At 50.8% G+C, this 27319-nt stretch overlaps 1 protein-coding gene across 1 annotated transcript; it reads left to right on the forward strand.

The window, feature by feature from the left end:
- Positions 1-1348: 1348 nt before the first annotated feature.
- On the forward strand, positions 1349-27319 carry UACA (uveal autoantigen with coiled-coil domains and ankyrin repeats). The gene is made up of 19 exons (XM_030228415.2): positions 1349-1454; positions 11705-11838; positions 12321-12409; positions 13150-13214; positions 13921-13978; positions 14500-14570; positions 14674-14780; positions 15630-15811; positions 16294-16331; positions 16470-16553; positions 17099-17206; positions 17919-17951; positions 18462-18560; positions 18760-18796; positions 19617-19669; positions 20788-23448; positions 24080-24232; positions 25488-25553; positions 25634-27319. The coding sequence occupies exons 1-19, from the start codon at positions 1398-1400 to the stop codon at positions 25703-25705; spliced, it is 4167 nt and encodes a 1388-aa protein (XP_030084275.2). The 5' UTR covers positions 1349-1397; the 3' UTR covers positions 25706-27319.

The raw sequence follows: 27319 nt of genomic DNA on the forward strand, positions 1-27319 counted from the left end.
GGAATGACTCAGAAGGAGCTTCCTTTAAACAGCACAGATTTGGTGGGAAAAGGGAAAGCTACTGGTGTTAGCTTGGTCCTGTGAATGTGACAACATTTTTGTAAAGCCGAAACTTTTGGTAAACTTTTGGTGAGAGGGATCCAGAGCTGCGGCTTCTGCTCCAGGACGTGCTGGAGTTCTGGTGGTGACAGATGCTGCCTGAAACATGGCTCTTCAGGGAGAAAAACACCACAAACTTTAAATGGTGTTTGGGGCATACACAGCGTGTCTCCAGAGAGCCCAAATCTGGGATTAATCCATGTGGGACGAGGGGTCGGAGTGATCAGGGGAAGGTTTCCATTCCGGAGCTCACTGGACTCCCCAGCCACCCCGCTGTGCACAAAATGAGCTCGTATCTAACAGCACAATTTTCTTTCCTTCTGAACAGGCCACCTATGGAGTAACCCAAGTGTTTGAACAGGGTTTGGCCAGATTGATTAAAAGGCACTGACATTTACCTCCAGCCTTGCTTATATTAGAGATCCATTGATCAAACAGCCCCGTTCCAGCTCTAATAAGCAAGGTCTTAAACCCAACCCATGGGCTGTAATTAAATAAATCTCAAGTAAGCTTTAAAACCTTCTGTCAACAGTGCAGTGTGATGGGGCTGTGGGGAAAACAGGGTGAGAAGGGGACAATAAATAAGAGTTGGGACAAGCAGAACTGAACTCAACCTCGGACATGCTCACGCCGAGGCTGGAGTTCATTGTGTTGTTTAAACCGCTGCCTATGCCCAGCTCGGGCCTCTGCTCCGTGACCCCTTCATTCCTTTGTGCGCACATGTCGTGTTTATTACAGCCACTGTTGGCACGGCGGCCACTGGTTCGGATCGCCCGCTGCAGGTGAGCGGCAGGGCTCTCAGCTGCCTTCTCAGCCGCCGGGAGCTCTGTACTTGGAGGGACGGAGGCGGGCTCCCCCGGCACCAGGTACACCTGTCCCGGTGCTTCTCCCGGTGCTTTTCCCGGCGGTTATCCTGGTGGTTATCCCGGTGCTTTTCCCGGCGGTTATCCTGGTGGTTATCCCGGTGCCCCCGGAGCAGCCACCGCGCCCTCTCTGTGGTGCCCTGAGGGGCCGCCCCGGGACAGAGCGCCGCCCCGCCCGCCGCGCGCCTGCCCCGCCGCAGCGCGCCCCCTGCCGGCCGGGCGGCTCCGCGCCGCCCAGCGCCCCTCCAACACGAGGAAGTCCCTCCCCTCCGTCCCGCTCGCTGATTGGCCGCAGCGCCCGCGAGGGCGGGCGGCCATTGGTTGCGGGGCGGGTGGGCGGTGCGGGGCCGGCGCGTCCCGTCCCGTCCCGGCCGTGGCGGCGGCGGGAGCGCGACGGGGCCGGTGCGGTGCGCGCCCCCCGCCCGCGGCCGCGCCATGAAGAGCCTCAAGTCCCGGCTGAAGAAGCACGAAGCGGTCATCGGGGGCAGCGCGGTGGGTGCCGGGGCACGGCCCCCGCCTGGCTGCGGGGTCCCGGGGTGCGGCAGGGCGCGGAGATCCCGGCTGCTGGCGGGGCAGAGCACGGGGAGGTCCCGGCGTTTGGACGGGCGGAGAACGGAGGGTCCGGCTCTTGGGGCGCAGAGCACGGAGGATTCCGGCTCCCCGGGGAACGGGGTCTTCGCGGGGAGCGGGGAGCTCGGGGAGCCGCGGTAACGTGGGGCAAGGAGAGCCCGTGGGAAGGATCCGAGCTCGGGGCGCTGCGCTGGGCTGGAGGAGCGGGGCTGATGAGCCGCCCCCTGCCTCTCGCTCCGGCTGACCCTACAGGTTCCCTGTGCCCCTCCGCTGCTTCCTGGCTCCAGCACAAATTAACGCCTTTTTTTCCCCAAAAACTCGGGGAGCCGGCGCGGAGCCGCCCCGAGGCTCGCTCAGCCCGTGTGCAGCGCACGGGCAGGAGCGGGTCCTGCGCTAGGAATTGGTGTGAAATCGGAGCGCTTCTGATGCAGGGTTTGCTCAGAAAGTGGGCAGGAAGCTGGTGAGCACGCGGCTGTGGTTGCCGGTCATCCAGCCTGGAATGCCGAGCTGGGGCAGGCAGAACCTCTGGAAGCGCACCTTTGTCATGGGGCAGTTCTCTGTGCCTTCTTGTCCGGCTTCCAAAATTTAGGCTGGTTTTAGCTGGCTTTGACTGGCTTTCTTTATTTTCACTTCATTCATCCCCGCGGATGACTTTTGTTGAGGGAGGAGGTCTTTGTGACCGGAGAAAGCCGTGTTTGGAAACTGTTGGCGCGGAAAATCATCTTTAATTGTGCCTGCTCGGTAAATGCTTCCCCGGGAACCCATCCTGAGCTATCGCTGTGCTCCTCTGCTGAGCTCGCCGCTGGCTGCGAGGAATAGCGGGACAGGGAGGGGAATGCGAGGCGCTGGGTTTTATCAGCCGTCCTTTGAGATACCGGCTATCTCTGAAATGCTGCTCTGAGGATGTTCCCTGACAGTCGCAGCCCCTGGGGAGGAGCTGGAGCTGCTCAGAGGTGCTCCCCTGGCAGATGACAGCTCCCATCGCCGTGCCCCAGGATCCACGGGGCTCAGCAGTGATTCATGAGCCTGTTATGAGGATTTGTCATGCGTGGGCTGGCACTGCTCTGCGTTCATTAGCTGTCCTGTACTGCAGAGCTGTTTGTTATTCTCAAATTAGCCCAGTAATTACATTCAAACAAAGACTGGCAGCACCTGTGTTTGGTTTTGAATAGACGTGGAGATTTTTCACTTCCAATAAACCTTCTCTTCAGAGGAGGTTTCAGCAGTCTTAATACCTTTGAGAGCTGAGGTTACTCTAAAATGCGTGAAGGGAAATTCCTTTCAGCAAGATCCTGTAAAAACAGGGATTTTTCTCCATAGTAAACTTACTTCCCCTGTTTATTACATAGTTTGGCTGTGTGATGACTCCACCATGTCACCAAATAGCAACTTTTAACCTCCTCTGTGGGGGACAGAGCCCTCCCGGTGGGTGGGTGTTCGCAGGGGAGCTGGTGGGGTGAAGCTGGTCTCTGTTCTGCCGGGAGGGAGGGGAAGTGGGTGCGATCCCTCCCCGCGGCAGCTTCAGAGATCCTGCGTGAAAGGAGCGCACAAGAGCTGCCTGTTTGAGAAACCTCATCCCTCTCTCCTCTCCCCACCCAGTGCTGTTTCCTGGGGGTGGAGAGAAACCTAATCCAGCCTGCTTTTGGAAGTTTTCCTCCCGGTGAAGTTGGTAGTTACGTGCCTTCTGATGGGAATGGCTTTGTTACTGGTTTGTGATGGAGGGATGCCACAAAAAGCAGCAGGAAGTCCAAACCATGTTAGTTATTACCAATTCCACGGTTATCCAGAACCTGAAAGTGGAATTACCTGGGTTTGTCAGCTCCAGCTGGCTGATGGTGCTTGGAAAATCATCTGAGCAGCCTGTTCAGTGCTCTGCATAGTGAGACAAATGCCTGTCATTAGCAGGAGGGCAGGCTGGAAAGTTGGATGTGGGCATCCCTGGGGCCTGAAGGTCAGAGGAGGTGCCTCATCCACCAGCATTTACAGGAAAGATCCTAATTAATGTACTCAATCCCACTGGGACTGCAGCAGCTCCCACTGCCCGTGCCTCTGAGATCCCAGAGTACATCCTGACACCATAAATGTGTGTTTGGGACCCGGACTGGAATAAGGAAATGTGTTGTCCAGCAGAGCTGGGGATTGTGTCTGTACCCGTGAGATACTGACTGCTTGGTCTCTCTTGAGGAGCCGATTGGGGAAGGGCTGGTTTGCTGTTCTGCAAAACACAAACCTCTTCTCTCTGGTCAGACCATGGACCGTCAGAGCTGAGTCCTGACTGTGGCCTCTGCAGGGGAAAAGGCACCTGCTCATTGCTGTAACTCTGGGCGAGCAGCAGGGGAGGGCTCTGCTCAGCCTCAGGTGTGTTATCCCCTCAGCTGAGCCTGGAATGCAGGGAAGGGGCACCTGGAGCTACTGGGAAACCACCAGTGGGGTGCCTGGTGGTGCTGGGAGCAGAGCTGGAGCTGCAGCCCGAGGAGTGGGGTCCCCACAGTTCAGGGGCCTCACCTGGAGGGGGGGTGATGGTGCTGGGCAGATACAAAGCCATGTGGAAACTCCTACCAATCCTTTCTCCTCTGGGAAAAGTGGTGCTGGGTTTTGTTTAATTAAGAGAAACCAAGCCTGCCATATAATTAGCGGAAACCATTGTGCAAGGAACAAAGGGACACCTGAGCACTTGCCCTGCTATAATGAGCTGTGATTATTAAATGAATATCTGAACAAGCTCTGGAGTTAGTGACAGCTGAGCTTGTTCAAGGTTGTGTCAACACTTCTTTCCCTGTGGATGCTGCCCAGCTCTGTTAAGTGGATGAGTTTTCCTCTGGGAAAGAAGGAGGGGAGCTTTGTGGGGTGACCCAATGCACATTAAACATCTGCTCCTGCCCTGTCAGCAGCAGAGAGAGCAGGTACCACCTCCTGCTCTGGGCTGACCCCTTTTGTCGTGGGAATGAAGGATGCTGCTTGGATTTGCTAATTCCTCAGCAGCACCTCTTGTTGGATGTGCAGCAGCATAAATGTTAGCAGTGATTTGTAGCCCCAGTGTGCTGTCAAATACACATTAGTAACCAAAGGGGCGAAGTGAAAAACAGGTGTTTGGTAACATAATTTTAACCCTTTAAAGGTTCAAGATCATTTACAGAAAAAGAGCCTGGTGCTGCGGGGGGCACATGAGAGTTTGTACACGAACAAGGCACCGTGTCCTGACTCTGCCCTGTGCAAGGACACAGACCAGTTTGTCAGCCAGGCTGATCCCAGTGCCCTGACCCATCAGCAGAATTTTTCCAGTGCTGCTGCTCTGGCTGGAGCAGTTCTGTCCTGTCCCCCCTCCCTGGGGCAGCCTGAGGTGACTTTGCCATGGCATCCTCAAGCACCCACAGCACTGTAATACTCCAATGTCATTCCTGGCCTGGCTGGGGTTGTTCCTTGGAGCAAGTTTGGTTCCAGGAAGCTTTATTCAGGCTCGTGCTAATGTGTTTGTTCTTGGAAAAAAACTCTTTGTGATTCATTTGCATTTAGTTAACTGGAATTAGAGCTTGTTTGTGGGGTGAAGCTGAAGAAACACAACGGGTAATTTGTGGCCCAGCAGAAGCTTTGTGGTGCAGCCTGTTTACAGGTGCATTGTAATTTTCAGGCTCCGTAGAAGGGAGAGTTAATGCTTTATCACTTTGGAATGTAGCAATTAAAAATATTTAAAAGAGTGGAGGTTCAGTGCAGGCCTGGGAGTTCACTATCCTGAGCTGATGTGCAGACCTAATTACACAGATAAGCTCTATGCTTATCTGTTTAGAGTGCATATGACCCTTTGTGTAGAAGCAACTTATGGAGTACTTTGTCAGTATTTAAATATTAATGCTAGCAAGCACATGCTGGGACATCTGGGGCTGGTTCTGTATGCCCCACTCGCTGCTGGCTGACCACGGCTGGGCTGTGGTGCTCCCTTCCCCCTGTGCTCGGGGCTGGTCCCTGCCTGCTGGATGCAACACTCACGTCAGGTTTCATCACCCCTGACACCTCCTGATGCTTTAGTGGATGGCAGCACACAGATCAATGGGGCCTGGCCTGAGAGCTCAGAAATTCCAGCTAATGCTGTGCCTGGAGTCCTGGGCGGGCAGGAGCTGTGCTGCTCCCACTGGCAGCTGGACTCTGACCCTGCTCCTGTTTAAAGGAGAAATATTTCTCCTGGGCACCTGGGGGGTGAAGGCGGGCTGCAGCAGGAGCAGGGCTCCCCTTTATCCAGGGGCTCCAGGGAGCTGTGATGTTCCTGGTGTGTGTGAGTCTGGCCCCGGGATGTCCTCAGCAGAGCTGGGAAATGCAGAGCTCCAGCAGCTCTGATCTCTTCTCTTGGTGTCCAGGGCAGGCTGTGCCTCAAGGCTGGCACTCTCAGGCTGTTTTATCAGTAAAGCGCCCTGGAGTTGTGTGTTGGCCATGAGATATGAGAAAGTTGTTTCGGAACAAAACTGGGACTGTTTTTAATTCTTTGAGCTGGCTTTGCCTCCTGCAGGGGTTGTAGGCAGGATCCTTTGGCACTTCCAGTGCAGCCTCTGAGCTCTTGCAGCTGGTGGATTTTCCCCTGGCACAGCCTGGAAGGGAGAAACTGGCACTGCTGTGAGGGACCTCTCACTCCTTGCAGCAGGAAATGTTCATTTTGAGAGAATTTTTTGACACGTAACAGAAGTCAATTTGAATTTTCTTGATTCTTAATTAATTGATCTTGACGGGATATGCTGACTTGGGAGGAAGTTACCTTCAGAACAGGGTAAAATCAGGGGTGTTTATGAGATGTAGTTGCCTGCTGTAAGCTGTTTGTTAGGACACTGTTACCTGCATGAATGACAGGCTGCAGTAACATTAAACACACCAGGCACAGCTGTTCAGGTGAGTCTTTGACAGGAGTGTGTTTAGCACCATACCAATGCAGAGCAGGCCTAAGGGAACTGCTGGTTTTTATCCCATTTTGAGCTAAGCCTTGCCCACTTTGTGGCATTCAATGGCTTTTTTTATTCTGGGGGATTTTTGGTGGCTGAGGTGGTAGCACAAAGTGCTGCCTGTGGGAAGGTGCAGGGTGAAACAAGAGCCCTGTGTTCAGGCTGTGTCTGGTTTTCCCTTGCACAGACTAAAGCCCACTTCTCACTCCTTCAGTCTGGCACTCCAAAGCCTTTACACCTGGAGACAGACTTGTCCTGGGAAGTAAGATATGCTTGTAAAACACAAAATGCCATTTCTGCTCGCCCCAGTGGGGTTTAGCCCAGTATGTGCAGTATTTTTTCAGACAGGTAAGCCAAATTCTTCAGGAGAGATGGGTTTAGTGAAGTGCCCTTGCACTGCAGGGGAAGCTGCACCTGGGGAACATTTTTAAAAACCAGTTTTCTAACCTAACTTACCTTTTCATTCTGTCTGTGCAGTCTTAAAACAAATCAAAGCACTTCAAAAGCGTTTGTCACTTTGTGCCATTGAAAGGGCAGGGTGTGTCTGTCCTCACGTTGGGTTTGATGACAAATGAACTCTGCCCTCTGGAGAAAGAGCAGGGACTCCAGGTGTGGGGTCTGGCGGACGTGTGAGCCTGCCCTGGCTCTGAAAGGGGTGGTTTGGATTGGATTCTCGGAGGAAATACCTCCCTGGCAGGGTGGGCAGGCCCTGGCACAGGTGCCCAGAGCAGCTGGGGCTGCCCCTGCATCCCTGGCAGTGCCAAGGCCAGGCTGGACATTGGGGCTGGGAGCACCTGGGGCAGTGGGAGGTGTCCTTGCCATGGCAGGGGTGGCACTGGGTGGGATTTAAATCCCTTCCAGCTGCTCCTGGGGTTCTATGAAGGGCCACTGAGAGCGTGTGAGCTGTGCTGTGTTGGTGCTGGCAGTGTCCCCAGAGCTCTCTGCTCTCCTGTGTGCTTATGTCACCCGCTAATGGCATTATGGGGGCTGTGTCCCTGCTGGGCTGTGCTGGGGACAGGATCAGCCTGGCCCTGTGGTGGCAGGAGCTGGGCTCACTTTCACAGCTTTATCCCAGCTCACTGTGAAGGGCTTAGGAGCTGCTTTGGGTTACAGCTGGTATTTCTGAGCTGGGTTAGGTGATCCTGGAGCTCATCCAGTGCCACCCCTGCCATGGCAGGGACACCTTCCACCATCCCAGGCTGCTCCAAGCCCTGTCCAGTCTGGATTGGGACACTGCCAGGGATCCAGGGGCAGCCACAGCTGCTCTGGGCACCTGTGCCAGGGCCTGCCCACCCTGCCAGGGAGGAATTTCCTCCAAACGCACCTAAAGCTCCTCTCTTCCTCTTACCTCACCTGCATTTACCTTACCTGCAAAAGTGGGGCTTTTCTGTCACTGCCAATTGGGAGGTGTATTTATTCCCCCCCCCCCCCAAAAAAAGTATCCATTTTTAGCTTGAGGAGACAGACTTGGTTGTGGTCAGAAGACAACACAGTCACTGCACTGTTTTGGAGTGGCTTTGTCACATGGATGCTAATTGCAGAGAGGTCTTGGAACATTCTCTGGGGAATGTTGGTGCTGTGGGGCAAAGGCTGGTGCTCACACAGGAAACGAGGGGGTAGTTCACAACTTACTGGAAAAGAGAGAATTTGCCCAAATCTGAGTGATTGATTTTAAAATTCTCTGCTGAGAGGATCCATTTGTTAGGTTATTTGCAGCCTCTGGATTGTGTCCTCCAGGGCGAGTGTTGTAAGTGGTTTTCCTGGCCCTGGACCAGGTTTCTCTCCTGCAGACAAAACAGTGCATTGCTTGTCTTGTTGACCTACTCCTCTAAATATGGCACTTGGGAGATCTCCATTTAAATTTAAAACTTGTGAAAGGGGATTCTCCATCTCCCTCCTGTTAATCATTGTGCTGTCTGTTTAATGTTTTTGCAGCCTCTGTGACTCCTCTCGTTTCACATGTTGGGAGACAGACTGGCAGCAGCAGTAAGCTGAAACCAGGTTTTATTCAGAAAGGGTTTCAGTGCTGTGAAAGGAGAATTTTTTTAAAGCAGAGGCATGTGTGTTTTCTAATTTAAAATGGGTTACATTTCTGTCAAAATAGGATCAGGCATTCCATCTGCTCGGCGGTTGTAACCGTCTGAAGTCTGAGCGCGAGTCTGGTTACGGCTTTGTGGCGCGGCGGAGCGGGGAAAGAATTACTGCAGGGAGTATTTCAGTCCTGCCCTGTTATTAGCGGTGCTGAGCGCGACCTTCCTCCGCGTGGGTGCACGGTGACAGCGAGGAGGAGCGTGTTTGTCATTTCAAAAGAGCCTTGGCCTGTCTGCGGGGCTGGGGACAGGGACGTGCCCGGCCCCTGAGCTCACTCCCAGCACCGTGACTCAGGGCGCGGGCACGCCGGGAATGTATTAATAGCTATTGCTTTCTATCGCCTGCCTATCAAGTAGTGCCTTATCAGAAAATAGATCGGGCTGGTGAGGCTGCCTGCGGGTTGTTTACAGCGCCTGGGGTCCAGGCAGTATTTCCCTGAGCACCCGTCCTTCCGTCCGTCTGTCCGGCACCTAGCGCGGCTCTGGCCGCACGCTCCTCCGGCCGGCGGCGTGCCCAGAGTTATGAAGGCTGAGGATGATGCTGAGGATGGGGACAGCACCCTCGGGGAGCCGAGCTAAGTGAAGATGGAGCAGGAGGAGCCGCAGGCGGTGCAGGGCAGCGGTTCCTCGCCGTGAGCTGGGCGCGGATGTGACGGGGCTGGTGGCTCCTGGCAGCTCGAGTTCAGCATGATTTGTTGGTTCTCTTGTGCAGCCAAGGACACAGTAGGTATCTTGGAGCTCTAGCTGGAGTTTCGTATCCTGGCAGGGATTTACAGCTGCAAAAATGGGAAGGCTTGGGTTGTGCAAATGGGGTGTAGTAGCTCTGTTTAATTGGTGAGTGTTGTATCTCCTTAGCAACTCCTCCTGCGAGCAATCTTCCCTAAATGTGAAATGTGTGTGTTAAATATATAATGATTTAATTGTGGAATGGTTTGGGTTGGAAGGGATCCTAAAGCTCATCCCATTCCACCCCTGCCATGGCAGGGACACCTTCCACCATCCCAGGCTGCTCCAGCCCCAGTGTCCAGCCTGGCCTTGGACATTCCAGGGATCCAGGGGCAGCCACAGCTGCTCTGGGCACCTGTACCAGGGCCTGCCCACCCTCACAGGGAGGAATTCCTTCCAAGATCCCATCCATCCCTGCCCTCTGGCAGTGGGAATCATTTCCTGTGTCCTGTCCCTCCATCCCCTTTTAAGCTTAGTACACCATAGACTATGGGTACAAATGACTGAAATGTTGTTTTTTTTAAAGTAATGCTTCTGTTAATCAGAACTTTTATGAAATGGGAGCAGGGACTGGCTGGGGAGGATTTGGGAGGATTTTCTGTCCGTTTGGGTTGTGCTGGCAGGTATCAGCTGCAGAGGCACAACCCAGCAATCCCCCCCTAGTGTGAGCACCCAGGGTGAGATCTCTGTGCTGTGGGGATGGGAGGGCACCAGGAGAATTTCAGGAGCACACGGTGTAGTGCTGTGTGTGCAGTCTCTGAGGTATTTGACATGAAAAGCTGAGCCTTGCATGAGGAGGTGGCTCTGCAGGGCAGCCTGTCCAGGCTGGGGAGGGACATGGCACTGGTTGTGTCACCAGTGCAGTGAGGTCTCAGGCCAGGCTGCCTTGGCTTTCAGGCTAATGGATGTGTTAATTGATTGATGAGTCAGTGCTGCACCTCAGCCCGCAGCACTGGTGCTAATTTCATTAGTGCTCTATTTTTATTACTCCTGTCACTTCTAGCAAGGCTGGGCTGGGTTAGCTGCTGCTAAGCCTTCATGATTACTGTAATCTTGTTTATTGTGGGAAAGCAGAGTAAAGATTATCACCCAGGGCTGGAAGGGCCCTCTGGAGATCCTGCAGGCCAGCCCCCTGCACAGGCAGGCTCACCTGGAGCAGGTGACACAGAACGTGGCCAGGTGGGGTGGGGATGTCTCCAGAGAGGGAATCCAGCCCTCCCTGGGCAGCTGCTCCAGGGCTCTGCCCCCTCTGTGGAAAGAAGTTCTTCCTCATGTTGAGGTCGAAATTCTTGTGTTTTAGTTTCTGGCCATTGCTTCTTGTCCTGGGTACCACTGTACAGTGTGGCATCGTCCTCTGACACCCCTTGGAGAGATTTGTGTGGATTGGTGGGATCCCCTCTGTCTCCTCTGATCATGAGTGCAGCTCCCTTTTACAAATCACTGCAGATGCAGGTGCTGGCAGTGGATTTTTGGGGTTGTTCTCTTTTGTATGCCTTCTTTTACTCAAACAAACCCTGGGCTGGGGTTACCTGGTTTAATGTTCATGTTGTGAGGAATTTCTGACCCACAGTGAAAAGTAACTTCAGGCACCCACAGGCTGCTTGTGTCTCACCCTTGGCAGCAAATTCTTTTGCTGTGCAGAGTTAGATTTGAATGTTATACTCCTATTTTGAGTAAAAGGCTCCTCTGGAAGCCTCGTTCTTCCCTTAAAAGCCCCTTGGATATGCAGTCATCAGTGTCCAGCGTGGCTGTGAGGTTTCTGTCCCAGAGCAGTTTCCTGAAAAGCCCTGAGCCATTCAGAGGGATGGTTTGGCAGGGAAGAGAACAAGCTCTGCATTTTGGGAGGGGAGGCTTGGCCTGGAGCCTGAAATTCTAAGTTTGAAGTAAACAAGAGAGGAGTGGGGGGTGAGGGCTGTCTGGGGCTGGATGGTGGTGGTCTATTTATAACTGGCTTGGGCTTCCTCTGCCCTCCACAGTGCTTTGGGAACAGCAGGCAATTCCCAACTATCAACTTTGACTTTCTTCCTGCTGCAGCTCAGTAGCTGTTCTTCCCCTGAACATCACACTTAGCTAATTTATGACCCACTGAACAGTCTGGCACAGCCAGGAAAAGCCATGTCCTGGAGTGTATTTTTAGTGCCTCCATTTGTTGTCATAATATGAAAACTGAGCAAAGACAAACTGAAACAGAATGAGGAAAACCAAAGAAATTTGATCCTAAAGGTCTCCTTTAGGACCAAAGTGGCTTAGCCAGGCTGTCCCAGAGCTCTGCACATTGTTCAGTGCCAACAGCAGTGACGGGGGTGTTGCACAAATAGCTCCAAACATCCTGGTGGGTGCAGCACTGTTTGTAAACCAGTTTTGGATTTGTTGTGGCTCGGCCCCGGTGGATCCTGGTGCTCCATAAACTCACATCTGTGCTTCTGTCCCCCAGCTGAACCCAGACTGGAGCAAGTATGATGACAGGTTAATGAAGGCAGCTGAAAGGGGCGATGTGGAGAAGGTTTCATCCATCCTGGCCAAGAAGGGGGTCAGTCCCACCAAGCTGGACGTGGAGGGGAGATCCGCGTGAGTGACTTCCCGAGCTGGGGAGTGCTGCTGGGGGGCTGCTGAACACCATACTCCTGCTGCTCTAGAAACCCTCTTGGCTGCAGAAATCTCTGTAATACCTCATCTAAATCTAGCTCCACTGAGCTGGAGCCCAGCTGGCTGGGAAGGGAAGCTCCCAAACAATCTTCACTTCGAGTGGAGATGAGTGTTTAAAGACCTGCTCTTGCCAGGTTTGAGTGTTAGAGAGAAACTGAAACCCCACTGGGATTTCACCTGGTTCACTGATCCAGGTAAATAATGATTGTTTCTCAGGAAATTTACCTTGTTCCTTGAAGTAATATTTGCAGAACCCTTAACTCTGGATGCTGTCCAGAGCTGCCCCTCTAGCACTTCCCTGCTGGCTTTGGCTTTCCTGGCCAATATTGCCATTTTTGTGTACAAACCAGCTGTGCCTGAGCAAGATCTTTTCTTCTTTTTTCTTTTTTTTTTTTTTTTTTTAGATTCCATGTTGTAGCATCAAAGGGAAACCTGGATTGCTTGAACACCATCCTGGTGCACGGAGTTGATATCACAGCCACTGATGCTGCAGGTGGGTTTCCTCACAGGCCCTGAAAGGGCAGCCTGGAAATGCTCCCAGCTGGGTTTCATCCTGAAATAAAGTTAAGCTGGACCACAGGATAGCTCTTCCTTCTTTCTGTAGCTGGCAAAAAATGAATTATTTGTGGGGCTTGTTGCTGGTCTTGAGGAAACTGGCCTGTTATGGAATTGATGGATGCAGCAGAACCTAAGGAACGTGGGTTTGTGCTGCTGTAATTGTGTTTATAATGTGCTCCAGACTCACTGGTGAGATCAGCATTTCTGGGTGAGAACAACAGGATAAGAGCAGTTTTAAATGAGCTCGAGGTGAGGATCCTGTGGAATGTTGTGGGAGGTGTTTGTGTGCCCAGCCGAGCCTCAGGAGCTCAGAACCTTCCAGATTTCCTTGTGTGGTAGCAGAGTTTGTGGAAGGTACTATGGAAGAGACAGTTAAAAACAGGTCTAATTTTCAGGTTGTTAGCTCAGAATTTAAAAGGTTTAATAAGAAAATTTACAGAGATAGCTTGGCCTTCCCTTATGGGGGAGTTGATTTTTTACATCCTCGTGTGGAGTCAGATGCAGTACTTTGGGATTAATTTCACAAATGAGCTGTAACAAAGGGAGGTGTAGAGAGGAGGTGTCTCAGCACACATCTGCAGGGGTTGGCACACAGGAACTGTTGGGTCTGAAGTGCTGGGAATACTCCTCAGGAGTTCACTGGCCCAAACCTGAGCTGCTGTTCTCTGTTTCTAGGCAGAAACGCCCTGCACTTGGCTGCAAAGTATGGCCATGCTTTGTGCTTGCAGAAGCTCTTGCAGGTACTGGAAATACAGCTTGTCTCTTACAGCTTTACACTGGGGGGGAAAAGGTGGCTTTAAATACACTGCTTCAAAACTGGGATATGTGATTTCTTTCTCAACCTATCAGATTAATTTTTAAGAGTCATGGGGAAAATACTTTTTCGTGTTAAATACCAGGTTGGGACTGAAAGAGGGCTAAAATAAAGAAAATAAAGTTTGGGGTTTTTTTAATCTTTTCACAGACTATCAAATCAAGTTGTTGTTTGTGGTTCTTGAAGGAAATGGGGCTGAGTGTCTTTAAAAGACTTCTGTTCCCTGTCTGTTTAGAAACAGCAACACTGGCTGCTCCAGAGCAGTGTTTGCTTCAAGCATTGTGCATTGTGGCATTTATAGCCACAAACTTTCATTAAAGAAACAGTGCTGGAGGGTTGTCTTAGGTTTGTGTGATCTTTATATTTTCTTCATTTATTCCTGGTCAGTGTGTGCTCATTTGATTTTTCTTTTTTTTTGTTATTTTGAATGGGTTCTTTTAAACTTTTAATTGATGCAAGTCTCCATGCAGATATTAAGGCTCAGTATCTATGAGAAGTCTAACGAATTGTGCAATTCTTGTACATATTTTTTACTTAAGTCACATTCTATTGCTTTATTTAAAGCTCAAACACCTGATGTTGTAAATGCAGTCTGGATTCTGATTGATAACTGGGATTATTTATTTTAACAGTACAACTGTCCGACAGAGAATGTGGATCTCCAGGGAAGAACTGCTCTTCATGATGCAGGTGAAGGGCTTTGCTTTGCTGGTCACTCTATGGAAATGAAGATTTAATTCATGGATTTTCTTCCAGATGGGCTGAATTCTTCTCTTTTAATTTTGGTGGCTGTAGTAGGAGGGAGTATTTTGTATTGTCCTGACATTTATGGATGTCATCAATGAACTGAACGGTGTAACAGAGCTTGAAGGTCTGAGATGAAGCTGAGTAAGATGTTCGAGTATCACGAGCAGAGTTTTAGGGCAGTGCTGGCAGTGGGTGAGGACCCTTTGCTCTGGGTTTCCTGAGCAGTGTGTGATTGCTGTGGGTGTTTTCCTGCAGCCTCCCTGTGCTGCAGTGTCTGGCACAGCAGTGTCTGGTTGCTGTGAGAGAGCTGATCCTGGCAGCCTGCTCTGCCTTCAGCTCAGCTGTGGGGGTTTGGTGAAACACACACCCCCAGGGCTGTGCCTGGGCCCTCCCCAGGCTGCTGTCACAGCACGAGGTCCCCTCCCTGCCCTGTGTCACCTCCCTCTGTCCTGCTCTGTCCCCAGCCATGTCCGACTGCTCCGCCAGCATCCAGCTGCTCTGCGACCACGGCGCCGCCGTCAACTCCAAGGATGGGGTAAGGGGCTGCCCCCCTCCTCCTGCACCTCCCTCTGCACCCAGGGAGCTGCTGGCCCCCTCTGCCTCCTGCCTGCCCTCACGCTGTGCCCTGTGTCCCCCAGGACGGGAGGACCCCGCTGGTGCTGGCCACCCAGATGTGTCGCCCCGCGGTGTGCCAGCTGCTGATAGACAGGGGGGCTGATGTCAATGCCAGGGACAAGCAGAGCAGGTAGGTCGGGCCTGCAGGGCACTGCTGGGCTCCTGCTGGCACCTGGGGGAAGGCTGCCCCTTGGCAGAATGGATGTGCTCCTTCTGGGGGAGGAGAACCCGGGAGTCACTTCAGAAGTGGATCTGCCAATTCAACACCTGGTCTTTTTTCCTGCTCCTGCTGGCATCCAAAATATTCCCAGGCTTGTTCTTGCCAGCAGGGAGCTTGCACTTGGTTTTTTTAAAGGGTATTTCTGTCCCAAGCAGCCTTTGGGATAATGTGCACAATGGGCCATGGCAGAAGTGGTGCTCTGGCAAGAAGTCCTGAGTCCACTGGAGCTCCCAACTTGAGCTGTTTATTCCTGGGGTTCTGTTTGTAGCTGCTGCTTTTGCCAGTGATTTCTTGGAGAATTCCTCCATGACATGAGGCTGCTGTGGGACAAAGCCTGGCTACTCACACTGCAGGAGTGTTTGGGGAAGCTCTGCCAGGGCTGCACTGCCAGGGCTCCCAGGCACCCTCCTCTCCAAACCTTGTCCAAACTCCTTGCCTGGTGTTTGTTGTGTCTGTTGAGATTTGTATCTGCTAGAGGAAACCAAAGTCATGGGAGTTCTCCAAACACTGGGTGGCTTTCAAAGGCAGCAAGTCTGTGCTGGTTTTGCAGAAGTGCTGTTATTATGGTGGGTTTGTTTGCCTTTGCACAACTATTTAAACGCTGCCAGTGACTTTGGAAAGCTGTTTCCTCTGTGGGCAGAGGGAAGGTGGCCTGGCTGAGGTTTCTGTGGTCAGACATGTTTGTGCCAGGGTTGGCTCTGTGAGCGGTGCTCTGTGGGATCCCTGGGTCTCTCAACCCCCTCTCTCTCCCCATGCCAGGACTGCCCTCATGTTAGGCTGTGAATATGGCTGCAAGGATGCCGTGGAGGTGTTGCTCAGGAATGGTGCTGATGTTGGTTTGACTGATGGCCTTGGCCATGACTGTGCTTACTATGCCAGGATTGGGGACAATATTGACATTTTGGCTTTAATAAAAGCTGCCGTTGAGGACTCCAGCAGAGGTAGGAGGAACCCACAGCTCCTTCCTTGGGGTGGAATTGTGTCCCTGCTCCTTCCTTGGGGTGGAATTGTGTCCCTGCTCCTTCCTTGGGGTGGAATTGTGGCCCAAGGGGTGTTTGGGAGGGCAGCTGTGGTCCTTTGACCACAAAGGTCATGACCTGCCTGTTTGGGAGGAGAAGGACAGTTCTTGGCGTTGTGTGCTTTCAGCAAAGCTTTTAAGAGGGTTGCAGGCTCTGATGCCTGGAGGGCTTAACAGTATTGATGGTGGGAGTTATTTACCCTTATTTATAGACATAAATACCTTTATTTTTTAGAAAACCTTGTGGTTGTTTCCATGTTTGATTAGCTGGGGGAGTGGTGAGCTATTTTTTGAGATGCCCTCCCAGGGTGGAAAGGGGGTGGAATGAGCTGAATGTGTCACGTTGTTGCGTGAATCTGAACAAAATGCCTTTTGTGACTCCCTGTTTTTGTGGTGCCTTTTTAGGAAGAGACAGCATCAGGAGAGGGCAGGCTGAGCAAAAGGTACTTGGTGCAGCCCCCTGTCCCTGAGGTGTTGAGAGGGGATCATTTGTGGGGGCTGAGGCCAGGGGTGAGCCCTGTCCCAGGGGGAGCTGGGGTGGCACAGGGATCTAAAGGAATGTTCTCCTGCTGCACCGACAGGCCAGCAGCGTGTCCCAGCAGTGGGGCCGGGGCTGTGGAGCACAGGAGGAGCTCAAGCTGTTCCAGAAGGAGCCCAGCACCCAGGTGGGTGGGCAGGGAGCATCCTCTGGGTTCCCACAGGAATAATGAGGCACTAAAAGGCAAGCTGGGCTGCTGAAGTGAGCACTAATGATCCCATCAGCAAAGGTCATGTACTGCTGTTTGCTTAAAACCTAATTGCATGATGTGCAGAGTGGCTGTTATGCAGATGAGCTGTAAACTTTTTTCAGGAAAAAAACTGCATGTTTTTTGGGCAATAAAGTGTCCCTGTCTTAACCTTTCCTACCTCTTAACCTTCTGCCTCTGCAGTAAAATCAGTCACAAATGAGGAAGATTTATTTTTTTAACATTCTCAAGAGATGTAGGTTTGTGTTACACTAAAACTAATCTGTGTCATTATTGTTCTACTAACCAGCATTAATTTTTCCATCTCATTCCCATGTCACTGCAGTTTTCAAAAGGCTAGGCAGGGCCTGGAGTGCTCAGTAGCTGTTAAATCTGTTGGCTCAGAGTCTTTACCTTTCCCAGTGTGTGTGTAGTGTGGGGAGGTGTTCATTTCTGTTTTTTAAATGCTGTATTTTACCTTTAAGGACTTGGAGCTGGAAAACCAAGATTTGAAAGATCGAATGAGGGAAGTGCAGGAGGAGCAGAGGATGCTGCTGGACAGAATCAGTGGGCTACAGCTGCAGCTCACTGAGGTAAACCAGTCTGGAGACTGAACTTCATCTCTCCATTAAATCTAGGTGGTGTGTGGCAGGGCTTTGTCATCAGCTGGCTTTCCAGCTGTTACTGCAAGTGGAGGCACAGAGAAAAGAAAAAAATGCTCAGCTGGCAAGAGAACAAAGCCAAAGGTTTTCAACAGAAATTTCTCAGCCAAATTTGAAATATTGATTTTTTTTAAATTTCCCTCTTTTTGGAGGTCTAAGTGTGACCTGTAGCAAAAAAATATAAAGAGTATTTTCTGTTGTTTTTTTGCTTTGTGGAGGCTGTTTCTTTGCTGTATTTTTGTAGAGGTACATTTATGCAGCTCCTCCCCATGGATTGAAAGAATATTTCTTAGTGCAGTCAGTGGCTTGTCTGAACTCCTGTGTTAAGCATTGCCTTTATAAAAGAAACTTCTTAATAGCCACTTCCCCAAATCAGCAAACCTCTTCTGAAAAGCTGTACTTGGCTGCCTCAGTAGTGTCTGAGCTGGAAAACAGGAGATGTTCCAGTTCCCAGAGACATTGCTCTGTCAGACACCCTTAATTCCTGGCTAGAGAAATGGGGAACAGAGCAGTGAAGCTGGATGGGAACTGGAAGGGGAGCATTAGAAGCTGGGGTGGATTTGTCAGCTGATGAACTGTGTGTGAGTCCCTTAAACACCATTGAGAAAATTATTTGGGGGGGATTTTTTTGTCATTTTTGCAGGAGCAAATGTTTGCAGATGATCTTGAGAATGAGGTAGGATGTGTCACCTGCAGGTGCAGCAGCACTGGGGAGTAGGGGAAGCAGCTCTCTCTTTTATTTCCTCTGCAGTTCTAAATATTCTTCTTAAAAGCTACCTAAAAATGCCAAATGAAGCATCTACTGCTCTGGATCAGTTCATGCAGCTCCACAGCATTGCTGTAACTACAAATAATTATCCTTCCCACGGCTCCTTAAAGCACACTTTGGATATTGAGCACACTGATAATATTAAACATCTCTGTAGTGACTCTCAGTAATGCGAGACTAACAAATATGAGTTATTAAACAGTAGCAGGTTATGTTGGTGCATATTCTTGACTCATCCTTCAGGACTCCTCCTGTAGAGGAGCAGTCTTGAAGAAGAACTCCAGAAGGAAAAATTAGGGATTCTTTCGGTGCTGATCTTGGTTGAAGTTCTGTCTGAGCTCTTCCAAAAGTTCCTTGAGGTCTTACAACCCTGTCCATTCTTGTGGCTTTGGCTATGTGGCACTCCTTCTCTTTCAGAAAGATGAGTTGAAGAAAATCCTGACTACCAAGGAAAAGCAGCAGGAAGAAAGTTTAAGGACTATTGAAGCTCTCAAAGCTAAACTCAAGTATTATGAAGTATGTTGAGTGATTTGAAATGGGATATAGCAATTGATATTTACAGTAGGAAGTACTTCAGCATGTTAAATTGCTGAAAATGTTGGATGGTTATCTCACTGCACAAGCTCTCCCTGCCCCTTCACCCCTAGTTTGACAGAGAGCAGAAACGTGGAATGAATTTTCAGCCTTACTTTTGTTTCTTGCCCTTTGATTTTAGGGCGACTCTGCGGGGTCTGGAGGTAACTTTGGAAACAGTGAGTACTTGTTAAAGCCTGCTGTGCATGATGGGGTGTTGGAATGCAGGGATAAAAGGGGGTTTTGGTCATCTCTTGCTGCTGCTGGTCTGAAATGCAGGCAGGCCTCGTGCCCAGCCCCGAGTCCTGCCAGCAGAGCTGTGTTTGTAGGAGCTGCCAGGGCAGCACTGCTCCATCTCCCAGGAGTGCCTGGCCTTGGGACATGTGCCTGGGGACCCTGCTGTGCCCTCTGCTCACCTGAGCAGCCAGCTGAGCAGGATCCCTGCTCCCAGTGGAGCTGCCCTGTCCATTCCTCCTGCCTGGCTGGGGAGCAGCAGTGTGTCAGTGTCAGAGCTGGAGTGGAGCAGCACTGACTTCAGCACAGCACCTGGGCTCCCACTTGTGTGAGGAATCAACCCTTTCCCAGGAACTGCAGACCTGCCTTGCCCTTGTGTAACACAAGGGCTCTTGACAGATTAAATGGGGTTTTGAGTGCTTGGCTGCCTGGCAGGAGGAGTCCTGGATGGGGAGTGCAGGGGATGCTTTCCCTGCCGAGGTCACGTGCTGACATGAGCTGGGCAAGCTGCCAGCCCTGACCCTTCTGCAGGACAGAACCCAGCCTGGCAAACCACTTCTGTCCTCCTCCTTTGGAGGGCTTTGGCCAGGCTTCCTGTGGGGATTAATTAAGTAGAAGTTGTTTTAATAACAAGTACTTAAACACCAGCCTTCAGCCTGGTGTGACCCCGGTGACCAGAATAAAGCTGGGCAGGAAAATCAGTGTTCTTGTGATTGTGTTCCTGTTTTTAACCAGAGCTAAACACTGTTTGCTTTGAAAATCCAGGAAAAGAAGATTTATTACTTAAACAAGGCCAAGCATTTGCAGTGGAATCCCAGGTAATAAATATTTTACCACTGGAAGGAACTCTGAGATAGTCATGCTGGGAAAGCTAAACGTGCTTATAAAAGTGTGTTTATTGAGCTTTGCTTCTGAGCACACGGTTTTGGGGAATTCTTGCTTTTCTGTGTTTATTTTTTACTGCGGGTGCCCTCTAGAGTCCTGTCTGTGACAGGGCTGGAAGTGCTGGGAGCTGCTGGGTCTGTCCTGAGTTCTCCTAAACGTCTTTTACACAGACACTCTGTAAACTGGGGGCTCATCTCCATCATGATTTTCTAATTTAATAATATATTTTATTATAATTATAATAAAATAATATACTGATGATTTAATTTTCCTGCCTGCTATATAATAATTCCCTGACAATTCTGTTTGACAGCTGTCAATCTTTTAAAGCAACAATTTGGGTATAAACAAGGTCCAGCAGACCTTTGGGGGTGGAATGAGATGGGCTTTAAGGTCCCTTCCAACCCAAACCCTTCTGGAATTCTAAGTGACTGCATTCCTCAGTCTGCTCAGCAAGAAGGGTCTGTTAGCCATGGCATCCTCTGCTCTGATTCCTTATAAAATTATTTTCACACACTTGAGGGATGGGAGCAATATCTTAATAAATTAAATTTGTTCTAGCAGATGAGTGATTAAATATGAATGCAGGACAAGGGAAGTGGAATGAATGCATTATATCTGCCCCTCTAGGTTTAGATGGGATAGTGGGAAGGGATTGTTCCCTGGCAGGGTGGGGAGGGGCTGGTATGGAATTCTTGGAGCAGTCTGGGATGGTGGAAGGTGTCCCTGCTGTGGCAGGGGTGGCACTGGATGGGATTTAAGGTCCCTTCCAACTCAAACCATTCCATGATTGAGAAGCAGTAATGCAGAGCTATATTTGAGATTTTTGCTGTTAAATCTGAAATATCTGTTCTCTAATAGGGGCAAGAATAACACACACTGTGGGAAAAAAAAAAAAATCTCTTGTACTAGTGACGCTTAGATCAACTGGATTTTAGGCAGTTTCCACATTAAATAATGGCAGTTCCCATATTAAATAATAAGCAATAAACACAAGTACATGACCTGTCAGAGTTGTGAGCTCTCATTTTTTGTGCCCATTTCCCTTCAGTCCAGGTCTATGCTGAGGCCCCTGGAGCTGTCCCTGCCTAGCCAGTCCCCCAGCTCCGAGAAGGAGGCTTTGAAGAAGGAGCTGGAGAGCCTGAGGAGCTGCTTTGGTGCAGCCAAGGAGGAGATCAGCAAGCTGCAGAGGGAGCTGGCCCTGAAGGCCTCGGAGTGCAGAGCCCTGGCCTTGGAGTGCGAGAGGAGCAAGGCAGAGTCTGACAGCCAGGTCAGGCAGCTGGAGGATGCCCTGAAGGACGTGCAGAAGAGGATGTTCGACTCTGAGGGCAAGGTGAAGCAGATGCAGAGCCACTTCCTCGCTCTCAAGGAGCACCTGGCCAGCGAGGTGGCCTCGGGGAGCAGCAAGGTGACGGAGGAGCTGAAGGAGCAGCTCCGGGAGATGAAGGCCAAGTACGAGGGAGCCTCTGCCGAGGTGGGGAAACTGAGGAACCAGATCAAGCAGAACGAATTGCTGGTGGCAGAGTTCCGGAGGGACGAGGGCAGGCTGGTGGAGGAAAACAAGAAGTTGCAGAAGGAGCTTGGGAAGTTGGAGATGGAGCGAGACAAAAGGGGCAGGAACGTCACGGAGTTGGAAGGGCAGCTCAGAGAGACGGCGGCCAAACTGGCCCAGTCTGTGAGCGCAGAGCAGTTTGAGAACATGAAGGGTGTGCTGTCAAACGAGCTGAATGAGAAGGCAAGGAGGTTGGCAGAGGTGGAGGGGGAGTGGGAGAAGCTGCGGGCAGAGCTGGTGCTGTTACAGAGGGAGTCTGAGAGTCAGAGAGCTCAGCTGGCACAGCATGTGAAGGCAGAGGAGCACGAGCTGATGAGGAGTGGGTTTGAGCAGAGGGAAGAGGAGCTGGGGAAGGCAATTTCTGAGCTATCACAGAAGAATGAGACTCTGCAGAAGGAACTTGAAAGATTGCAGGCTGATAACAAGGTGCTGAAGCAGCAAGTCCAAATGCTAAAAACTGAAATTAAAAGCCAGAATGTGCCTTTAAAAATTCATGAGGAGTTGAAGAAAGCAAACGATCTGGCTGTGGGTGACCTGACAAAAAAGCTTTTTGAAATAACAAAGAAGTACAATGAAAGCAAAGCAGATGCTGAAAAGTTGCTGGCAGAGAAGAACAACTTAAATGAGAATATCAGCCGCTTGCAAGCTGTGTACCTGTCTCCAGAGCAGCACAAGAAAGAGCTGGAAGCTTTAAAATCTAATGGGATTGAGCTTGAGAAGCAGCTTGCTGAGCTTCAGAAGAAATACGATGAGGAGCAAGCAAAGGTGGGCAAACTGGTGGCTGAGAACACGGGCTTGAGGGAGAGCCTGAGGGATCAGTACGTGCTGGCCAGCACGCACGAGGAGGTTAAAACTGTCCTCAACAGCACCCTGGAAAAGACCAACGGGGAGCTGTCAGACCTGAAGGGCAAAATTGGGGAGATAAAGCAAGAGTTCCTGAGGGTAAACGAAGAAAATGGAGCTTTGAAAAACAAGGTGAAACTCTTGGAGAACCAATTAAAAACGGAGTACATCAGTTTAGAGGATCACGAAGCCACGGTAAATACGTTAAATAAAAGCGTGCAAGAGCTGCAGGAGAGCAACGCTGCCGTTCGGGCTGAGCACCAGAGGGGGCAAGACGAAATCTCACAGTTGCACGCAGAAATTGAAGCCCAGAAGAAGGAACTGGACACAATCCAAGAGTGCATCAAGTCGAAATACGCCCCGGTGGCCTCCTTGGAGGACAGAGAGCAGAGCCTGGAAGGCACGGTGAAGGAGCTGAGGGCGCAGCTGCAGGAGCAGCAGCAGAGGTGCCGAGGCAGCGAGGAGGAGCTGCAGAGGAGCAGAGAGGAGAGCGAGCAGCTCCGGAGCGGGCTCCTGTCCATCCAGCAGGACCTGCAGCAGAACTACGTCCTGGCAGAGAAATCCCGCCAGCTGGAGAGGCTGTGTGCCAGCAGCATGGAGGAGCTGAGGCAGCAGCTGAGGGCCCTGCTGAGGAAGCACACGGGGCAGGAGGGGCAGCAGGACGGGGCCGAGGCTCGGCCGCTGCCGGCGGAGCCGCTGCCGGCGCTGAGGGAGGCCCTGGGCCGCGCTGTGGAGGAGCTGCACCAGGCCCTGAGCAGCAAGGAGGAGCGGTACCACAGGGAAACGCTGCGGGTCGGGGAGCTGCGGCGGGAGCTGGCCCAGCTGAAGGAGTCCTCCGTGCCTCTGCTGGAGTACACCCAGCTGAAGGAAGGGCTGGAGGGAGAAATGGCGGCCGTCAAGCGCAGCCTGGAGGAGAAGGAGGCGGAGAGGCAGGCGAAGAGCGAGGAGGTGCTGAGGCTGCAGGAGGAGCTGCGGCAGAGCCAGCGGGCCTTGGCAGAGCTGCAGAGCCAGGAGGTGGTGGCCGTGGCCGAGTACAGCTCCATGAAGGGTGCCCTGGAGGCCCAGGTGAGCAGCATGGCCGGCCAGCTGGCCAGCATGAGCCACAAGTACGAGCAGGCCTGTGAGGAGGCCCTGCAGGCCAGGAGGAGCGAGCTGTCCCTCAAGGACGAGAAGGAGCTGCTCCAGCTGAGGAGCTGCAGCATCGAGCAGGAGATCAAGGACCAGAAGGAGAGGTGTGACAAATCACTGACAACCATTATTGACCTGCAGAAGAGGATCCAGGAGTCTGCAAAGCAGGTGGAAGCCAAAGACAACAAGGTGAGATCTGGGCTTCAGATGCTCTCAGCTCAGCATTCAGGGACTGGGCTGCAGCTCCTGAAATGCTCCAGCACCATTTTGTGCTGAGCATTAGGAACCCAGGGCTGGCCCAAAGCTGCTGAAGTCCTGATTTTACAGAGTTTTACCAAGTCCTGATCATGCAAAGTTTTTCCAGTCCCTTATATATGTTCTGGACATTGTGTAGTGTTTAAATTCTGTTAAAGCTTCAGATTCCTCCTTCCTCTGAAGGAAGGATATCCCTGATATCCTTCCTATCCCCCCACAAAGGGTCTATCAGCTCCTGCTTCCTCTGGAGCTGGGTTTGTTGGGCATCTCTGGCTTGCCTTCTAAAGGTTCACTATTCTTCCTAGAAGTTAGACCTGGAATGTCCCTAGATCCTCCCTTTTTTCAGTCCCTTCTGTCACTGCAGGGTGTGTACCTGCCACACCCCAGTGCCAGGGGGCACAATGGGAACCAACATGTCAGCAAAGCAAAGTCCTCTCTCTGCAAGCTGGGACAAAGACCCTTCAGTGCTTGCTGGGCTTCATCAGACTGGAAAGAATGTTAAAGAGCAGTTTGCAGTGAGGCATCCTTAAATGGTGTTTTCTGTGTTTTTTGGGTTTTTTTGAAGATAACAGAGCTGCTGAACGACGTGGAGCGGTTAAAGCAGGCTCTCAATGGCTTGTCCCAGCTGACATACACCACTGGGATCCCCTCCAAGAGGCACAACCAGCAGGTGGAACTGCTCCAGAGCCAAGTGAAAACACTCCAGCAGCAGCTGGCTGTAAGTGCTCACACAAGGTGTTGTCTGACGTGCAGTAGCATTGCTTAATTCCCTGTGTAAACAGGGAAATGTGGATGTGCCCGCTGGAGCAGGGGGTGGGACTGCAGCCTCACACTTCACAAGTACACTATCCATTGTTTGCTTGGGCTTTTGCCCCTGAGTTCTGCTTCTCTGTAAATTTTTTTCTGCTTTCCTCTTCAGTTTGAGTTGCAACACTTGACAGCTTCTCCAGATAAAAAGGATATAAGCAAAGTGGGAGAATTTTGTGCTTGTGTGATACTCTGCTATAATCCTGCCAAGACCATTTCTGAATGCAGGCTCAGCTTTACTCATTTCTTACAACCATATATTTTTTTCTCACCTTGGAAGGCTGAGGTGGTAATTTCTTAATGGCTTTGAGTTGTGTTCCTCTGCCTGCAAGCCCTGGGTGTGTTGTTTGTCATGAAGCACTGACAGAGCAGGGGACACGTCCTGAGTGCTGGGATTTTGTGCACACCTCTGTGGCCTCAGCAAAGCTCATTGTTAAAGGTGTGTCTGAGCAAAGTGAGTTCTGCTCCTGCTCAGATTCACAGATAGATCTATCAGACTATTTGCAGGGTTGATTCTTACGAGGGAAAGTGTTCTAAAAAGGGTGGTTTTAACCAAATAGCTGATGCTGGTGATGCAGGCAGTGTGCAGGGCTGTTGCTGTTTTGTTGAGGACAGGTGAATGAAGTGACATGACTCTGATGTTTTTAGAAGGTAGAAGCTGAGTTTGTTAGACTCACATTCTTTTTATAGATAGATCTGAGAAGGGTGGACTTGATTGGTCTTCCACTAATACTCCTTACACTGTTGGTTAATTAGGAACGACACTTTTCTTGCAAACATCTTACAAGTTCAAAATCCTAGTTGTGGGATTGTTTTAATTCTTTTTCTGAGTTTTCTCAAAACTTCCCAGAGGAATGTCTGGGAAAGTTCATCTGACTGTCTTTCTGACCAGACTCAACCACCACCACAGGAGCCAGGAGCTGGGCTCTGATGGTTCTTTCCAGCTCAGGACAGTCTGTGACTCTGTGATCTCAGCTCCTGCCTGGCTCTGGCAGCCTCCCAGCAGATCAGCAGTCACTTTTTTCCTCTAGTGGAGGGGATAAAGCTTAAACCTGGCAATTCAGCTGTGGTTGGTGTGGCAGTGCCCAGGCCCTGGGGCACAGGGGTGGAAGGGGCAGAGGCTGGAGGTGTGAGAGCTCACCTGGTGTCCCTGCTGTCTCTCGTAGGACGCCACACGGCAGCACCAGGAGGTGGTGGCAGTGTACAGGACACACCTGCTCAGCGCTGTCCAGGTGAGGCTGCAGGATCCCAGGGGTGGGTGGGTGATGCTCAGAGGGATCTCAGTGGTTGTGACGAGTGTTTGCTCCTCCAGGGTCACATGGATGAAGATGTGCAGGCTGCCCTGCTGCAGATCATCCGCATGAGGCAGGGCCTGGTGTGCTGAGTGCTGCTGAGCCTGGGGCACTGAGCCCTGCGGGGCCTTCCTGCTGGTATTGAATCAGTGATGCTGGTAAAGCTGCACCTACAGCCTCCCAACACCTAACAACTCTCAAAGCTGAAGCATTTTCTCCTCATCAAACACTAAACCAGGGCTGTGGCGTTTCAGGCCTGGTGCTTTTTCCATGAGATGGATAAAAGGTATAGCACATCTTTTAAAACTGTCAAAATGATGACATAGAGGTTAAATTATTTTAATGTCTGATTGACCACTTGTTAAAGCAGGACCTATACCCAGAAGCTCCAGCTGATCCTTGAACTTGAACCCTCATGGGATGGTTAAAAATAAACTGTGCAGAGCAGTGTGGCTGAGTGTTGTAGCTGTGGATGTCCCTTAATGATTAAGAGAAAGTGGCTCATTTGTCACACTGGCTGAGCAGGATGTGCTGTGACACACACAGGAAGGTGTTTTGCTGTCTCTTGTAACTTGGCTGGCCAAGTTACAGCAGTTATTTAATATATAAGCTTAAGATTTAGTGCCTTTGCTTCTACAAGACTTAAAAAAATCAGGTTTTCCATCCAAACACTAACACTCCCTGCCCTCCCTGCCCCCAGAGTGTCCCTGAATGCTTCAATCCTGACTCCTGCAGGCTGGAGTGGCCTGGTTTGGGGAGCAGCAGTGCCGTGGTCCTGCTGCTGCTGCTGCACAGTTTCATTCCTCATCAGGGTGGCACTGAGCAGCTCAGTGGGGCAGCTCAGGTACTGCATTTTCAAACACCAGCTGATGGAAGTCTGAGCTGTAAATGATGTGATTCAATCTTGTTTATGGGGGAAGATGTCAGTAGTGAGGATTAATGGAAGGAGAATTTTTAATTGCTGGAATCTCCCCATGAAACAAGGCTTCATTTTTAACTGAAGGATGGTTTCCATAAGGAAGCTTTATTAAAAAAAAAAAAAAAACACATGAAATTTGTTACTGTTCAAGGGAAGTCTTTGAAAAATGAGCCTGTTAAGGAACAGGGCTGTTTAAATTGAGCACCAGTGAGTGCTGACCTCAGTTTGCTTTTTAAAAGCCTTTGCTGATAACCACCAAGGGGGAATGTGGCATCCTGATGCAGAAAAGCCAAACTTCCTCTCCATGTTCCTGAAAAATGAGGGCTGAAGTCAGAGTTCCCTGCTTTGTGTTGTTTGGGCTCCCCCAGCTGCCCCTCCAGGCCTTGGAGTTGTGTTTATCTCCTTTAATTTTCTCCCTTTTTGGGCAGAGTCTTGTAGGATTGAAGAGGCCACGTGGAGGCTCCAGACAGTGATGGATGTGCAGGGCAGTTTTTATATAGAAATACCCTTAATATATTTACTGAATACGTGTCTGTAGTAAAACAGATCTGCTGCTGCTTTCCTTTAGTTTCTTAGAGGACTATTACAGAAAACATCTCAGAGTAAAGAGTTACTTTTTAGCCAAATTCTTTTATGATTGCATTACTTGAAACTTATTGGAGAGGATTTGTTTTGTTGTACTAACTGGCCTATTTTGATACTGTGTTTCCTTATCCAGGGACTTCTAGGTATGTTTTTCAAAATTTCTCCCGTATTACAACATCAATAAAATGGTTTCTTCTTTTTT

Source organism: Serinus canaria, chromosome 10 (genome assembly GCF_022539315.1).
Source record: "Serinus canaria isolate serCan28SL12 chromosome 10, serCan2020, whole genome shotgun sequence".
NCBI classification, from domain to species: Eukaryota; Metazoa; Chordata; class Aves; order Passeriformes; family Fringillidae; genus Serinus; species Serinus canaria.

Excerpts from the sequence above, each read along its gene's own strand:
- UACA (XM_030228415.2), top strand. The coding sequence starts at position 1,398 with ATGAAGAGCCTCAAGTCCCGGCTGAAGAAGCACGAAGCGGTCATCGGG. Across the intron at positions 1,455-11,704 it reads CGGTCATCGGGGGCAGCGCG|CTGAACCCAGACTGGAGCAA; the intron begins GTGGGTGCCGGG and ends TCTGTCCCCCAG. Across the intron at positions 25,554-25,633 it reads ACCTGCTCAGCGCTGTCCAG|GGTCACATGGATGAAGATGT; the intron begins GTGAGGCTGCAG and ends TTGCTCCTCCAG.